Here is a 16,986-nt window from a genome sequence, read left to right as displayed (position 1 = left end):
AGCCATCGCCGTCTAGAGCATTGTCAACGCCAACGCCAATGAACACAGTTAACGCCGATATCTTTCGCTTTGTATATCTGAGCTAATCTGTAAAGCTGAGCTAATCCACATTAATTTTTTCGTTCCCTATACGTATGTTTGTCTTGAATGTGCACATGTTCTTAATAGGGTAGAACGTTGGGCCAGTTGCACATGTTCAGGGTTGCAGGGTAGAACGTTGGGCCAGTTGCACATGTTCTGTTTCTCTGCCTTTACTGAGCCTGGAGCATCTCTCAAGCTACCCTTCTGGCTTTGCGGCCAAGGCCCATCTCCTATATGTCAGGAAGTAAACTTTCTTCAAAAAATAAAAATAAAGACCGAAAGGACCTGTCCGATCAGTCAGTCACGTGCTAATGAGCACGAAGAAAGCGACTGCTGAAAAATTAAAGATAACATGGCACTACGAAGGTCTTTGGTGTTTTTGAGTATGTTAAAAAGCTGTCAACACCTGCGGATGAAGAACTGTTTAGTGTGTCTATTATTTTAGCAATGCCACACGGCTCGGAGACAACGTTTTCCATTGGCGGATAGAGAAAGTAAGGGGCTTCAGTGAGGTTATCAAGAAGAGTCTGTGTGGATACGGAACAAAGAGTGCATTTAGGATATTTGGAACGTCGGAATCGACAATGGAAACTCTAGAATTATCACTCAGAAAATTAATGCTAGAAGCAGAGGGCTTGTTGGTTTCCATAAGTACTTCAGATTATCACGCAGCATGTTTGGTAAGATGGTAGAGGAGGTTTTCTTAGTTCAGGCTATCTCGGTACCATAGTGTAATTAACACTGCAGCCAACGGCACAACCAACAGACACGGCACGAGGCTCTTGTATCCTCGTGTCGTGTCTCTTCGCTGTGTGCTGCCCTTCGTTGGCTGCCGCGCTAAAGAAACCCTGAAATGATTTCGACGGGCATATTCTGGCGCAACAAATCTGTAGAGGTCGTCTTCGTGGGTGTTCGAGTCAAGTTTGAAAGCTCTGCGCGGACCCTATAATTTAGAAGTAATTTTAAAAAATCGGTCCTCGCAGCAGCTCGCAACCGATTAGGGCGACACACCTCATCGCGCGTCCCCTATCCCGATGACGTCAGTGGTCAGAAGAGCCAGCCTTCAAGCTCGCCCCGTCGGCCCGCTGGTGTCACAGGTGAAGTGGAGTGTGCAGCCCTAATCGGTTGCCAGCTGCTTCGAGAACCGATTTAAAAAAAAATTACTTCTAAATTATAGGGTCCGCGCCGAATACCCACGAAGACGACCTCTACCGATCTGTTGCACTAGAATATGCCCGCCGAAATCATTTCAGGGTCCCTTCAATTGCAATATGAGCCGACTAGCTCAGATCCAGATCATCCTTGCGCCATAGTAGCGGCAGTGTGACATTTGTTACAGGCATGGGCCATGCCTATAACTTGATCTGCACGAATAATCACTTCTTTTTGTTGTGGAGTCTTTTAAGTGTTGTGTTATACCGTGGGCAACTAGGCCGTTCTGTTATGGTGACAGTCGGAATATACCGGGCGTCCCAGCTAACTTCAGCCAAAGATTAAAAAATAAATTATTGCAGACAGGCGTGTGAAACCAGTTGCATATTGGTGACCGCCATCTCGCACACCCAAGGCAATTTTTTGTTTCGCAAGGCATTAATAGTTTAGGTTTAATTATATAAATTAACAAATAATGACTTTCGACAACAAAGTGGATTTGAAGAGTTGTCGAGCACCTTCAGAAACGGTCCCGCACTAGCGGCAGGCCGATATGCTGGCGGTTGCAACTTGCGCCGTCACATGTGACAACTGGCTGACGCGGACGAGAAAACGCCGCCAACATATCAGCCTACTGCTGGTGCGGGGCAGTCGAGTCAAGGCTACAGGTGTCGTTTGCTCAAACCACGCTTGAGAGCAGCACGATCGTGGCACGCGCATGCTTTAGTCACGTGGTTTATTTTTGTATTTCACGGGCTTTCTTTGGAGCTGGGGAAAAAGACTCACGTGAGGGTTTCCTTACCGCGAATGACGAAATGGGAGTTTCTGAAGGCGCTCGACAACTCTTCAGATGCAATTTGCTGTCTGAAGTAAATTAATTCAGATAATTAAACTTAATTAAAGTATAATTAATTGCGGAACAAAAATTTGCCTGCGATGCACGAGATGGCTGTCACCAATATGCAACGAGTTTAACTCGCTTGTCTCTAATAATTTATTTTCAACCCTTGTTTCAAGTTTTACGGCAGTAATTGCTCATTGGTATTCACCTAAACGCAGCCATACGGCTACAAAGGAAAGCTATAAAACTTTCTCAGAAACTACCTTTGCAAAGAAAAATTCGTCCTGATCCGGGGTCGAATTTTTCTTTAACTGCGAAGTAGCCGTACGGCTGCGCTTGGGTGGATGCCAATTATTAATTACTCCCTTCATACAAATCTACTCCACCTTGGGGGATGCCCCTAAACATTTGGCTCAAGTTAGCTGGGACACCCGATATATGCTTAATAGGCGTTGCATTTCGGACTCGAAAACGAACGAGTTAGCTTCGAGAGAGCGGTGCGTAAAACCAGATGCAAATTCGTCAAGCAAAGCAGCCAGGTCGCGGTTGAAATCTACGTAATCGTCCTTGCCATAAAGAGTAAACGTCTTTATATATTTTTGCTATTTTGTAAATGGCAAGAGAATAGCATAACTGGCCAGGACCTAGATAAGCGATGGGTGAGAACCGAACAGGCTACGACGTCACCACAAGCTCCATGATAGTAGCAAAATGGTCAGTGATTCGAGAGGAACATTCGATCAACTGATCCAGCCCGAAAGTAAGGCAGGTGAATAGAAACTCGCTGGCAGGGTTAGTTCTTGAAACTGTGGAAGCAAGATCATGCCGTACGATAGATGGAAGTGGCCAAATAGTAAAATTGGGGTATTGCAATGAAGCTTTGTTATTCTGCTCAAGGAATCATGAATTGAATAATTAAATGAAGAATCATGTTTGGGGGGACGTTAGCAGATACCGATTATAACGGATAGGATGCATCACAACAAAGCCGCACTATTTCCAATGGGCTAGTAATGTGCACATGAGTGCAAAGTAATAAGCGATCCGCAGTAATGAGAACTTCTCCACACCTAATGCCACTATGATTGTTCGAAATATATCAAAATCAGGAAGAGATGGTAATAATGGAAGCGAAGGCACTGAGGGATTTGGGGATGTGCCCTTCAAGTATACGTGTGTGTGGTCAGTATGGACAGGTTTCTGGCCGCACTCAGCTGCTACCTTCGCTCCTCTATAGTGGAATTCATCAATGAGCACTATGTGCAGAAAGAAGGCATATGCATCGGATCATGCTTGGCACCCATCTTGAGTGATCTTCTGTTGGCAGAGCATGACCGACAAATATAGAGAAAGACCTTCAGGCACTTGGCGTCGTCAAAGCTTTACGCTGCGTTTACGACTCCTTGATAGGGCTTGAGTGTGAAGAAGGAGACACGGATGGACGATCCTTGATTATCGCCCATGCGTTTGAAACAGTGCTGAAGGGCCAAGTTGACAAAGGAGCTGCCTTCAAACAAGACGTTGCGCTTTTTGGATATGGGGCTTAGGTTCACAACGCACCACGTGTGCTGGAAGTATGCTCCACGATCAAAAAAGAAATTCCTCCCGTACTCCTGGACTAATTAATTCAAAGCTCGTGATGCGTGGGATGGCAAAGGTGGCGCTCAAGAGAGCGCTTGGGAGGTCATGTCCTCAGTAGATGGTTGCAAGTGTGCAGTGGCTGCTGGACCGACTATGAGATGCAGGTTTGCCTAGCTTCAGGCCCATGGCTGTGGCGGAGTCCCTCCTGAAAGAAGTGCGAAATCTGATGGAGGCCGAGCGACTTGATTCCCAACCGTCTAAGACAGCAGTCATAACACATGTTCACAAACTGTCTCATCGAATCAAGAAACGTGCGGTATGGGCTGACATTAGAGTGCTTTTTTCTGCACCGAACAAGCTCAGTGCCTTGAGTCGACGGGTCAACAATGACGAACCACTGCAACGTCTATGTGACACGAACCCTCAAAATCGCTACAAAAACTGTGTGGTGCGGTGTACGTTTGTCGGGCTGACGGGAATACTCGACTAAGCTAGCACCCCAGATTGCAAAAAAAAAAAAAACAGGCACAGGCAGCAATCTAGCCGTGCACTGCAAGGAATGCCTATGAGGAAACTGCACCCATCTCCTGGATAGCACACGCCTCCTAAAGAAATACAGAACAAGCCATACGTTAGACTGCTTGAGAAAGAAATGTTATCTATCCGTTGCACTTGTGATAGTCACCTGCAATGATTGCATCTGCTTTGACGGGGTAATTTGTAATGTCTGTTTTTGTTGTTTAGACAAAACAGCGCGTTGTGCCGCCGTGCTCTTTCTTCGTCCTGTTTCTCGGCTGTTTTTCCTTCTTCAAGATATACCAACGTGCCCAAGTATGCTCCTTAACAGAGTTAATATCTCAATGTCGTTAATGGCGGAGGTAAACCAAGTTTCGGTTAGTAAAACTCTATTAGCGTCACATGATTCAGCCAGGTTACATATTGTATTTCGTTTTGGAATTGCAATGCGGATGTTTGTGAACAAGAACGATAACTGGAAGCGGTGAGGCTGTTTTACTGTGCGATGCTGTCGAAGTAGTTGCTAGGGTTTAACCTTAGTTACGTTATTAGTTGGGGGGTCGGATACATATGGATTATTTCCTGATATTAGCCTGTCACATCGCATTTTAAAGGTGAGTTTATTACTTTTCCCGCAGCTATAGAGGGTTTGTGCGCAATACTGGTGTTGGGGGAATAATCTTCGGAGACGCTGTAGCCAGTATTTTTAAATTTGCTGGTTAAGGATAGCACATGCTGCTTGTCTAAAAAGTTTTACTAAAATAGGTCGTTTTTTTCCCCCGAAGAAGCACCAAGAGGATGGGCATGCTCGATGTCACGAGGTTCGATACATGCATGTAGGTGCTCACCTACGGGGCAGAAACGCGGAGGCTAACGAAAATGGCTCAGCATAAGTTAAGGACAGCGCAGCGAGCTATGGAAGAGAAGAATGATACGTGTAACGTTAAGAGACTTGAAGCGGGTAGAGTGGGTGAGGGAACAAATGCGTGTTAGTGACATCCTAGTCGAAATCAAGAGGACGAAATGGCCTTGGGCAGGACATGTATTGCGAATTAAGGCAAGATAACCGTTGGTCCTTAAGGGTAACGGAGTGGATTCCAAGAGAAAGTAAGCGTAGCAGGTGGCGGCAGAAGGTTAGGAGGGCGGATGAGATTAGGAAGTTTGCAGGCATAGGGTGGGCGCAGCTGGCAAAGGACAGGCTTAATGGAGAGACATGGGAGATGCCTTTGCCCTGCAGTGGGTATAGTCATGATGATGATGATTATGCTGATGATGATGTAGGTGCTGGCTGCGGTGCTCGATACTAAGATATTGGTCTTACGTGGTATCATGGTGTCGAACCGAAAATTTTTTAGCTGCGGTTCGTGTACGAGTTCACGTCCTTCGGGTCCAGTTTGGCTCCGGAGCTACATTCCGTTCCTGTTCAAACCAGTTCGAAGCTGTTCGAAACAGTTCAGACGGGTTCATTACCCCAAAAAGTTCTGAACATTTGTGGGTTTTAGTCTGCCTTGTTATGCTGTTGCATTGATTTCAAGTAAAAAGGCAAAATTTGTTTTTATGGTAGATGTTTTCGCTATACGCGCATTAATTGATTCTCCATGGTAAGAAAGTACAGGAAATTACGGCAAGAGGCGACATAAGACAAAAAGCTGTGCCTTTTGCATCTACAGACCCGCCCAGCATGAGCAGCTTCGAAAGCCCCATTGCTGCAGCGACAGGCCTCCCCTGAGGCTTGGGTCAGTGGCAGCTAGAGTACTTACGCGGGGCCGTTAGGACCGCCACATGCTCCGTCAACCTTACCGCTGAGAGAGGATGATTTTCACCGCCCCCAAAACCGACTTGCGCCAGTCATCTCGCCATACCTCCAACATATATTACATGCTATGACTATGGCCTATCCTCCACCCTCTTAGTGGGGGGGGGGGGGGGGGGGTGCACCAGCTCATCCTAACAACCCAGAGCTCACGAAGGTAGTTTAATTCTTTAAATCGCTGCTTTGACGTTGTCTTTGTAATTCGCTTTATATATCTCGACTTAGTATCTTCAAAAGTAGTACAGCGCGAAATGGCAATTTCGGATATGCTGAAGATGTCGGCCGCTTTCTTTTTCCTGATAAAAAAAGTATTATCGATCACGCGCGCGCGGCGGGGCTTGCTCCGGCCGTCCCATTCAGCGCGCACCCCATTGGAGAGGTGTAATCGGAGAAGTTCCCTCGCGCGCCGCGGAGCGGCGCTGTTCGCCCACTCCTGCCGACGGCGTGGCGGCACGGCACATGTTTGGAGAATCGCATGCATCGGAAGGTGCACGTGTGCAATCTGGCGTCAGCTTCGCTCTGAAATGTGTTGACAGTCAGAGGAAACCGCAAGGAAATCAAGGTAAGTCTCTGTATATCCTTACATCAGGTTTACACAGTGCACGTTGTTTTTTGTAGCATAATACGATCGAGACGCAGCTAAGGCTGCGTTGATGCATAACTTGATGTGCCGCATTGCCCGTGTCTTGAAATATCTATTCTGGCGAGTGAGCTGCCGCTGCGCCTAAACGCTGCCCCTACAACGCTCGTCTTCCTTTCTTTTTATCTATTTTCCCTTGAAAAAAAAAACATTACTCTTTCCGAGCTTTCCTTTCATCGTGGCCTCTGACTGCATTCTGGGTCTGTCTTTTGAGGTACATTTTCTCAAGCCTCGTGCTGGCCAAATAATAATATACTCGGGGCCCTTCCACGCATGGCTTTTATTTTTTTTACATTGTGTAGCTTCAAGCGAACTTGAGTGGTGTTGGGAGTAGGCTTCCCAGCCCTCAAGTGCTGCGGCTGAAGGGGCAATGCTGCTATCAACCATGTATTATGTATTATCGCGTTGTTCGAGTCACTTCGATTCAGACAGAACATTATTTTGATAATCAGGGACTTTGACCTCATGGATAATTTCCTGTATTTTCAGGAACATGCCACATTGCTGCGTGCCGTGTTGCAAATCCAGCACAAAAAAAAAAGCTTGGCTTAAGCTTCCATCAATTCCCAGCAGATGAAACTCTCCGGCACGCTTGGCTGAAAACTATTTCGAGGAAAGACTTTACTCCAAATGATAAGTCCGCCAGCAGTGTCGTCTGCTCTTTGCACTTTTCGAGCCATGACTACACTTCTGAATCCGCAAAGATCCGGCGTCTGAAGCGGACTGCTGTACCCAGTATTTTTCCTGGATACTTGAGCTATATGCAGCCGCAGATAGCAAAAAAACGGCGAAAGTTGGAGCGGGAGCAACCACCTTGCGCAGTTCCTAAAACAAATGATGCTTTCAGTCCAATGAACTGCATTAGTGAGGAAAATTGGAAAACAACCGAGGGCCATGAAGAAAGCAGCCATCTGCTCTTACCTGCTGTAAACAGCCAAACACTGAATTGTGTTCTTCAGGCTAATCCTCAAGACTTTGAAAATCATCGCCCAGCTACTTCAATACTTGAATGTGCTACTCAAACAAGTGATGATATTGTCCCCCATAAACATTCAGATGTAAGAGAAATAAATCGGTTGAGGGTGCAGCTTTTCAGGAAAAATAAAGCAATTCGAAAACTTCGCACAGAAAATGAAAGGTTGAAGAAAAAACTCAGTGATTTTAAGTCGAATACAGTGCAGTCTGCATTGAGGAAATGCTTGCAAAAAGTGGGCACAGCAAAGTTTTGCCTGGAAGACTGTATTGTTGAGCAGTTAGCAAACGCTTCAAGGCAGCGTCGTTCTTGGTCATCGGATTTTGTGAAGGAGTGTGTAGTCCTATACTACCTATCGCCAAAGACCTACCGTTACATACGTAACCGTGGCCTTCTGAAGCTACCCTCAAAAAATACTTTGCTCCGGTATGTTGGGAAGTCCAACAATAAAAGTGGAGTCACACCGCTGATGAAAGAGCGTCTCATGCAAGAAGTCAAGCCGCTAAAAGAGCAAGAAAAGATGTGTTCAGTAATTATTGACGAAATGGCCATAAGCTCAAAATACATATATGACCGCAAAATGGACTGTTTCTTTAGTCATGAAACAACAAAGCCTGACGCCATCAGCCAAGAAAATGTAAGCAATGTTGTAGTTGCTAATAAGGTGTTGTGCTTTTTGGCTGCAGGGCTGTCAACATCTTACAAAATTCCATGCGGCTTCTCCTTCACGAACCGGCTAAGTGGTAAAATGCTGCACAAACTGACAAAGCATGTGATCGAAGAAGTCGAAAAGTGTGGTCTTCATGTTGTACGAATCGTTACAGACAACCACAAAATTAATGTGGCTATGATGCGCAATTTTGGAAATGGATCGCTGAAGCCAGCTGTCAGTCACCCATGGGACCCAAGCAGGCCACTATTTTTGTCCTTCGACCAATGTCACATCATAAAAAATGTGCGAAATCTCTTTCTTGAAGGTGAAATGACTGATGGAAGCCTTCCAATAACGGGATTATTCATAAAAAAGCTCTATGAACTCCAGAAGAATGAGATTGTGAAGCCTGTTCGTTTTCTAACTCAAAAGCACGTGGAGCCGAGCAATTTCGAGAAAATGAATGTTGGGAGGGCAGTGCAGCTTTTCTCGGATGAGGTGATTGCTGCAGTTTCCTTTCTTATGGAGCTCCCCACTTATCACCCAAGAGCTGAGCCCTTCAGAAATGCTGGTGCAACTGTGCAGTTCATGAAGGCAATCCAAAAGTGGTTTGCTATCCATAATGTGGCCAACAAAAGGGCCCACGTGCACTTAAACAAGCCCGACCAGATGCATTTCTTCTGTGCGACAGATGGACGCTTGAACTGGCTTGAGGACGAATTCCCGCAGTACCTTGAGAGACTCCACAGTGCCTGCAAATCAAGTGGAAAAAAATTCCTAAGTGCAGAAACTTACGAGGCACTGCTGCTCACAAGCAAGTCTTCTGTTCTTTGTATTAAGTACTTGCTGGAGAGGGTTCTTTTATGTCCTCACGAGAAATCTGTCAAGTGATCCGGTTGAGGTCCTCTTCAGTGCTTCGCGTCAAATGGCTGGTTGCAACGACTGTCTAGACGCTAGAGCTGTCACCTTCGGCCTTGAAAAGTTACTGCGGACTGGCATCCTGTGTGCATCGCAGGCATCAAATGTGGGAAATGGTCTGAGTGTTATGAGGTAAGCACGCAAGTTTTGCTGCAAAATTAAGTGTATTTCGCTGTATGTCAAGTTCTTGTGGTTTATTTTCACTTGTTCACTAATGGTAGTCTGTGCTGACCATGCAAGAAAATTTTCTTGGCATTTTCTCCTTCGGATGTCATTTCTGTCGTATTCGTTTTTTTTTTGTTCTCCAGCATGTACAGTCCTTCTACATCAACCCAATTGAGCAGAGTTGATCCAGCTGTGTCGAGCGGGACATCTTCAGGACTGAACACATCGAGCATTCCTCAGAACACCTCGGCTACAACCAGTAGTGCACTACTCAGGTATGCACATCCGCTGCAGCACCATTTATGTGATGTCGGTTTTTCAAAAAGGATGCCCACTTCCTTTGATTCTTTTACCTCTGTACACCACATATAGTGGTAACCAACTTCTAGTTTTTGCACTGTTTGTTTTTCAGCTTGTCTGAACCACCCGATATTGCGGATGATCAAAGCAGTGTATCAGCAGCAACTAACGATTCCCTACCTAGGTATGTATAAGCCCCAGCTCCGTTTAAAAATGTTTTTGAAGCTGGTGCTGTTTCCCCGTGCTTTTGTACCTTTGTCGTGCCGGTCAGTAATATATAGTTTCTGTACCGTTTTGTTTTCGAGCATTTGTGAACCACGGAGTTTCGTGGATGATGTCAACAGTTTGTTGGCGCCCTTGAAAGTGATGCCTTGTAAGTAGGCGGACTAAATGTATTGCGCATGCAGTTTAATAGCCTTTCAAGCTTATTACTTTTTCAAGCCGGGATTGGAGCTCCATATTCTTTAATTAGTCCTGATATGAGCACTTTGTTCTTACCTTTATTTTTCAGTGCAGCGGCCACCTTCAACAGTAGAAACCGCTGCAGTAGCATACGTCGCTGGCTTTGTTGTGAAAGCGATAGAAGAACAAAGGATATGCAGTGCCTGCCCAAGACTGAATGATTCGGGACCATCTATATCACCAGTGATGGGACTTATTAACCACCAAAATAGAGGGGGTTTGGTGTTCCCAAAGGCCGAGTTTGTGGCTGTTCTCGTAAAAGTTAAGAAGGCCATCGACATCGCAGTGCCACATATTGGCAGAAACGATGTGTGCAAGACGATCACGGCAATGATTTTGCCGCATCTGGAGAGATGCCCTCTTTTTATATGCGACGCAAGACAAGACCATGCCTCGATCACATCCTCAATAGTGGCAAAAAAATTCATCAAGCCCCTCCTATCAAACATTGCGGCTGTTGTTACGGACAGAGTGGCTTATCGAAAAAAATTAATCTCCAAGCCACTCATTCGAAAGGTTTTGCGTGTTTGAACAGCTTGAGCACGCGCGAGCTGACTTTTTATTGCAAATAAATTCCTGCATACACTGACTCTGGGATGCTTGTAATTTTTACCATGAATACAGCCATGATATTCAGGTATACAGATTAATCAGAGCCACTGGACGTTCCTCTCCACGGCTGTCGACTCAGGTGAGCAGATTCTCTCGTACAGGAGGAACCGTGATGAGCTTGGCTAATGAACATAAAATTGACAGCTCAGCGTGCAACATCGCCTGCCGATTTTCATCATAGTACAATTGGCATTTTCCTTCTAGGCCGTATTTTGACCGGTAAACGCGTTCTGACAGAGCTAGTACGTCATGTAAAAATTTTCATGAATTTACAGGAAAAAATTTATTACTGCGTTGCCTCGTCAGTCGTGGCACTTCTTTTATAAAGAAGTAATGCCTTTCCATGCTTTCATTGGCCTGCTGCGCCCAAACCCGCAGATATGATTGTTTTCCGGGGAGCACTCGTTTCGCATGGCATCATGACTGCCCGCGTCTGACCACATGCGGCCGTAGCGTCTGGAGCTTAGTAAAAAAAAAATACCTAGCCGCAGGAGGCATTGGTGTTCTTGTGTAAATTTTCTTCATCGTGTTTTTCCACCACTCTACATCACGCAATACGTCCAAGGCTTAGCAAAACGTTCATTTGGGCGAGTTGGTAGATATTCATGATTTTCATGGTTTTTAGTTTTTTGTGTTGTTTTTTTCCCTTTGATTGTTTCTTCATATAAGAAGGTTTCATTGAATAAACCTTTTAGTTGCGAGTCAGCGCTTGTCCTGTTTCCCTTCTTTTCTTGTCCCTTGTAGTTCGCGCTGTTCAAATCATGAACGTCCAAGGCGCCGCAAATCGCCTCGTGCGAAGCCGTAGCAGGGGAGGCGAGGGGTAGGGCACGCGCGCCGCGGTGCGGCGAAAGGAGCGGCCACGCCGCTCTTCGCAATTACGCCCTCTCAGTCCGAATGGAACGGCCGGAGCAACCCCCCCGCGCGCGCCGATCCAGGTGGCCGTGCTCTTGTCGAAAAACCTCTAGTGACCAGTCATTAATTTTACCGCCACGTGACGAGGTGCACAGCTTGTTCACAATCCGCTGGGCAGGTTGTGAGGATGCCCCAAGGTTGCGGGACCTAGGCGTCCCTCCTGCCTTGCTTCTCTGGAGATTATTCGCTCAAGGCCAACGACGCCCCATTTTCTGCGACCGGAGCTGTTTAACGCTATCGCATTAAAAATGCAGGCTCGTGTGGTTGGGAGCACTTCGGGTCGGCACATGGCAAAAAGTTACATCTTCGCTGCGGCGCTGTTGGAAGTGTTGCATTGTGCGAAAAGGAAGGTATGTGCGCTGCATAGGATTTTTGTAACTTTTGCGGGGCGCTCTCGAAAGGAACCTTTCTGCCGACAGAATTTATTGGTGCCTTGACAACTTCTGGGGAATCTGTTGTGCACTTTTTGTCCACCAAGTTGTTTCAGGGTTTTTATATTTCAAAACCTCTGACTACGACTTCTGGAGCATGTGCTTAATAATTAAGGAGACTGAGTGCTAATGTGTCTTTTCTAGACATGGCCATTAGAAAGTTGTGCGCTCCTATATTCGATTTGAATAGGACAAGTTGTCGGGTTAGTTGGTACTGATGCATTTTTGTTGAGAGCGCTTAAACACACGGACAGAAGACAGAAAACATGGAAGACGACGTCACAGCAAAATCCGGATAAAGAATCCGGATTTTAGAAGCTCTCTTGTCATTGGGTTACACAAAGATCAGCTTAGAAGGAAAATCATAGAGGCGTTCAATATAATGTCGCAAAAAGAAGAAACGTGCGTCAGTGCTGCCTCAGTGTTTTTATCTGACAAAGAAATGCATTTCATGTCTGCTAATTTGTAATGTTGCTCGACGATAACGTTGTGTGAGTGTTACCTCTTCTTCATTGTTAAGAAAGAGCTTATGTTGCCTGGTTTCAAGCAGTAAAAGTTCAGTTGTAAGTCAGCGCCCGTCCTGTTTGTCTCCCTCTTCCGTGTCTGTTTAGCGCTATGTGGCAAGTCAGTTCGACAGCTTGTTTTAGCGTGCGTGATAGCTCATGAGCTTTGTCCTTGTAATGAGGCAGAGAGTGCTTATTTTTGAATTTACTCAAAAGCGATATTTTACGCTTCATGGGAATAATGTCGTGGGAGATCAATGGATTAGTTTTTCGAACTTTTTTCGCTTCTTTAGGCACATAAAGTTATAAGCAGTACTCAACAGGTGGTTTAAAGAAGTTCCATAAGTCGTTAACGGTGCGTGAACTGTCCGTGTAGAGAAGTGTACATAGGCTAAATGATCTAATATGCAGACGCCATCAGCGTTTGTCCAGTCGTATATGAGTGCGGTTGATTGCTCTGGTTGTCGTTGCATGCCAAGTTTAATGAAGCATATCGCTGCTTTACGGTCAGAGACCGACGACAACTTCGCAGAAAACGCTCTCTGTTGGAATTATATCACTTATGGATGTTGCTGCTTGTCTGCGTAATTAAGGTGGGCCCCTCATAGAGCGTGCTGTGCGCCCACCGGGCCGACAGAGCTGAAGTGGCCGAGCGAAGCCAGCCTCTTCTGCTACAGAAGCGACCTACATGGCCTCACATCTGCTCTGCTTATTACAAGTACAGAGTATGCGCCTTGTGGTACATTCCTGCGCCGCTGCAGTCTCTTTTCCGCTGCAGCCGCCGCGGTGGCTCAGTGGTTACGGCGCTCGGCTGCCGGCCCGAAGGACGCGGGTTCGATCTCGGCCGCGGGGGTCGAATTTCGATGGGGGCGAAATTCTAGAGGCTCGTGTACTGTACGATTTCAATGCACGTTAAAGAACCCCAGGTGGTCGAAATGTCCGGAGCCCTTCACTACGGTGTCTCTCATAGCCTGAGTCGCTTTGGGACGTTAAACCCCATAAGCCAACCAACCAACCAATTTTTTCCGCTGCCAAGATATTTTATATATTTCCTGGAAACCTCAAGTAGAAATGAAGGCTCGAAGGAGTGACCCAACGGCAATACTGGAAGTCCGCTGACGATTCTGTGCGTTCGCCTGCCGTTGTGAGCGCGTCGGTAGTCGCCAGGACCCGGGTTTGTTTACATGCACGGGAACCGTCCACAAAGGGATACATTTCCGCAGCCAGGGTTCACAGCACCACTGGAAGTCGAAACATGGACGGGAGAAATAAGTGTGAGAAGTACCAGCCATACTATGGAGGTGGTTATCTGTAGTCAGTTCACCTGGCCTCCTTCGCCCCACAAGCGCTCTATGCATGACCTCGGCTTCTTTTGCCCTTGCAGCGTTTTTCGAGCCGACAGACGTGCGCAAGGCGGTGAAGCCATTCGTGACTGATGCGTGGCACCACCTATCAGCTGTGTCGCCAAACCTAGCCGAGCTTCGAGCTATGCTCTCCGCCCTGCAGACAGCGCTGGGAACAGCTGAGCCCACAGGTGAGCCTACCGCATTTCTTGTCAATGTTTTTGGATAAGGTCAGCTTGAAAATAGCAACTGCGCGCCGGAGAGCGGAGCGTACCCATGCGATCGCCGCCTAGGCGGTGGCACTGTGGTCGCTTCGAGAAGAAATATAACGGGAATGTCAGTTGTAACCGCTTGTTGAATTAAAGTGACAGCGTTTCAAAGCAGTCTATTCTATCGAATGCGCAGCTGATGCGCATGTCAGCAGCCGTTTTCCAGCGCGTCTTTAACCTGCCCGGGTAAGGCTGTGGTTATAAATGCTACTAAACCGTCTTGCTTCAGCAATACGAAAGAGATCAGGGCGAACCTACGTTTGTGTTTCTTAAATAGATTTTTGAACGCACGCTGTCTGCCGAGCCGTTGTCTGCTGACGCTCCTCTTGCAGGTATTGGCATGTTAAAGAGGTAAGAACTTAAGAGAGCATTTGCCGCGAAATTAAAAAGATGACAAGACAAATGGGTCTTCATTTTTAAACTTTTTTTCCTAAGTATCAGTTGGGGGCAACTGATTGACAGCAAACTGGTCAAGATCAGCCGGCTCCAGATATCTAACAATGCACTGCTATATATGGGCCATTCCGAATCATACAGCGTAGAAAGGGTTTTTGTGTTTAGAGCTTTTAGTGCTGCCTCATCCAAGAGAGAGGGCATGGGTGAAGGACGCACAAAAGAGGAAGAAGCATGCGCGAAAGCTAGCGTAATCCCCTTTGAAAATTTCCTTGTTTATGTCACTACACCTTGGCCAATCCCCCGATGTGGGTATGTGCCATGTTTTAAGATGAAGAAGAAGAAGCTAGCGCCTTATGACCGAAGGTCTCTTTTTTCCCCTTTTCCGAGAAATCTTTCCCTTAGGCATTTCATTATCAGCTCTTAACAATCGCGGTTTTCTTTCTTGCAAGACGAGTATATCCAGCAACCTGGGATTCCAAGCCTTTGAGTTCGTAACACCGCAGAAAATCTCGTCCTGACTTCCTAGCTGTGCAAGTTTCAGGTAGCCGACACAGTGAGGGAATGTCTTGGTCTGTCACTTAGGCTTGAAAGCTCGTTGTTTGATAATACACTGCACGCTTGTAAATTTTGCTGATCACTGCGAAATAATAACGAAACACCAGTTTGGGTTTAGGAAGAATACGCCTACAGAATTAGCTCTGCTTCACCAGAAAGAGTATATTTTAACACAGTTTGAAAGCAAGGCAATAGCAGTCAGCCTATTTGTCGATTTTTCCAAGGCATTCGACCTGGTGAATCATGATGTTCTGTTGCAGAAGCTGGACTTTTGACTTTTACGGTATACGAGGGTGTAGATTACAGCTATTGCGATCATATTTATCCCATCGATGTCAAGTAGTCCAAATAAACAACTCACGATCACGAGTCCTGTCACTGCTTTGTAGTCTTCCTCAAGGCAGCATATTGGGCCCCTTGCTATTTAAACTGTATATTAATGACATTGTTAAGATTAATCAGAACGCCAAATTTATTTTATACGCAGATGATACAAGCATATTTTTTTCTGGCAATAACATCGATAAACTCACCGCCGATTGTAATGACACCATAGTCCAACTGCAGCAATGGTCCTTATCCAATTACATGAAGATTAACGAAAATAAAACAAAAGCAGTTGTCTTCTGGCCGATAAATAAATCTGTTCCTCCTCATGCCGATATTGTTTTAAACTCTCATCCTGTTGACATTGTTGACCATTTCAAATGTCTAGGTGTGATATTCACGGTCTATCTGTCCTGGGAATTTCATGTGAATTTTGTATTAGACAAACTTGCTCGAATAACGGGTGTAGTCGGTCGTCGCCGATGCATGCTTTCTACTAAAACAAAAATACTGGTCTATGATTCTCTTTTCTATCCATAGATCAACTACTTCCAACTTGTCTCGGGCACAACTACTTTCTCTAACACAAAAAAAAATATTCGATATGCAAAAACGGTATCTGCGCCACGTGTACAATGCTCTTTATAATGCAACCACTGCAGAATTCTTTCACAGTGCTCAAGTTATTACAGCTCACAAGCTATATCGCTACCGTTTGAGTGCTCGGTTTAAATTTGAAGTGAAAAACAAAATATTCATAGCTTGGATGCCTTGGCACATTTAGAAAGAAATGAGAAATGTTATAATACTAGACGTGGAGAAAACTGGAAGGTTGCTGTACCACGCTTGAATTCTGGTATGGAGCGTTTGTGTTATTCTCTGCCATCTCTCTCAGACTATTATCAGTAACTGAATTTTGATTTATTTAGTTGTTTCACTGTTAAACTTAGAGACCTGTTTGCTGATTGACTAACGTGATTTCATCTATTCTGGTGTTTAGCTCATTCGATCGAACTGAACTATATTTTATATGAAGTTATGTCCTATTTACGAAAGTACACTTTAATAACATTGCCGACATGTCATTTAGCGAAATGCGATGGCGTGTACTAACTGTTGTACAGGAGCTTGCAGTGTTACGGAAATATGCTAACGCGAACTACCCAGTTGTTAGAGCTGAAGTATACTACGCCCGAATTAAGTTTCAATTAATTAAGTACACTTTAAAAAGCATTGCCATCATGTTGTTTCCCGAAACACGATTTCGAGCGCTAGCTGTTCGACGGCAGCCTGAAGTGTGCTGCACACATGCATACGCAGACAGCTCATTCGATCGAACTGAACTATACTTTGAATGAAGTTATGTCCTATTTACGAAAGTACACTTTAAATACATTGCCGACATGTCATTTCGAGAAACTCGATGGCGTATACTAACTGTTGTACAGGAGCTTGCAGTGTTACGAAAATATGCTAACGCGGACTACCCAGTTGTTAGAGCTGAAGTACACTACGCCCGAATTAATTTCCTATTAATAAAGTAC

The 16,986-nt window shown here is 45.6% G+C and overlaps 1 protein-coding gene and 1 long non-coding RNA gene across 3 annotated transcripts in view; both read left to right on the top strand.

Moving 5' to 3' along the window:
- Positions 1-16,986, top strand: part of LOC144127807 (uncharacterized) — a 1,292,097-nt gene that overhangs the window by 1,175,425 nt on the left and 99,686 nt on the right. For both annotated transcript variants that reach the window (XM_077660737.1, XM_077660738.1), the window contains exon 16: positions 13,937-14,086. In XM_077660737.1, the coding sequence (XP_077516863.1) occupies positions 13,937-14,086 (150 nt within the window). The remainder of the gene's footprint in view (positions 1-13,936; positions 14,087-16,986) is intronic.
- Positions 6,449-10,753, top strand: LOC144127811 (uncharacterized). Its single transcript, XR_013313571.1, has 5 exons — positions 6,449-6,546; positions 9,476-9,607; positions 9,745-9,816; positions 9,938-10,005; positions 10,144-10,753. It is a non-coding gene; the product is annotated as an uncharacterized LOC144127811 (long non-coding RNA).

Source organism: Amblyomma americanum, chromosome 4 (assembly GCF_052857255.1).
Source record: "Amblyomma americanum isolate KBUSLIRL-KWMA chromosome 4, ASM5285725v1, whole genome shotgun sequence".
Taxonomy (NCBI): Eukaryota; Metazoa; Arthropoda; class Arachnida; order Ixodida; family Ixodidae; genus Amblyomma; species Amblyomma americanum.
This window is presented reverse-complemented; position numbering and strand designations above follow the sequence as displayed.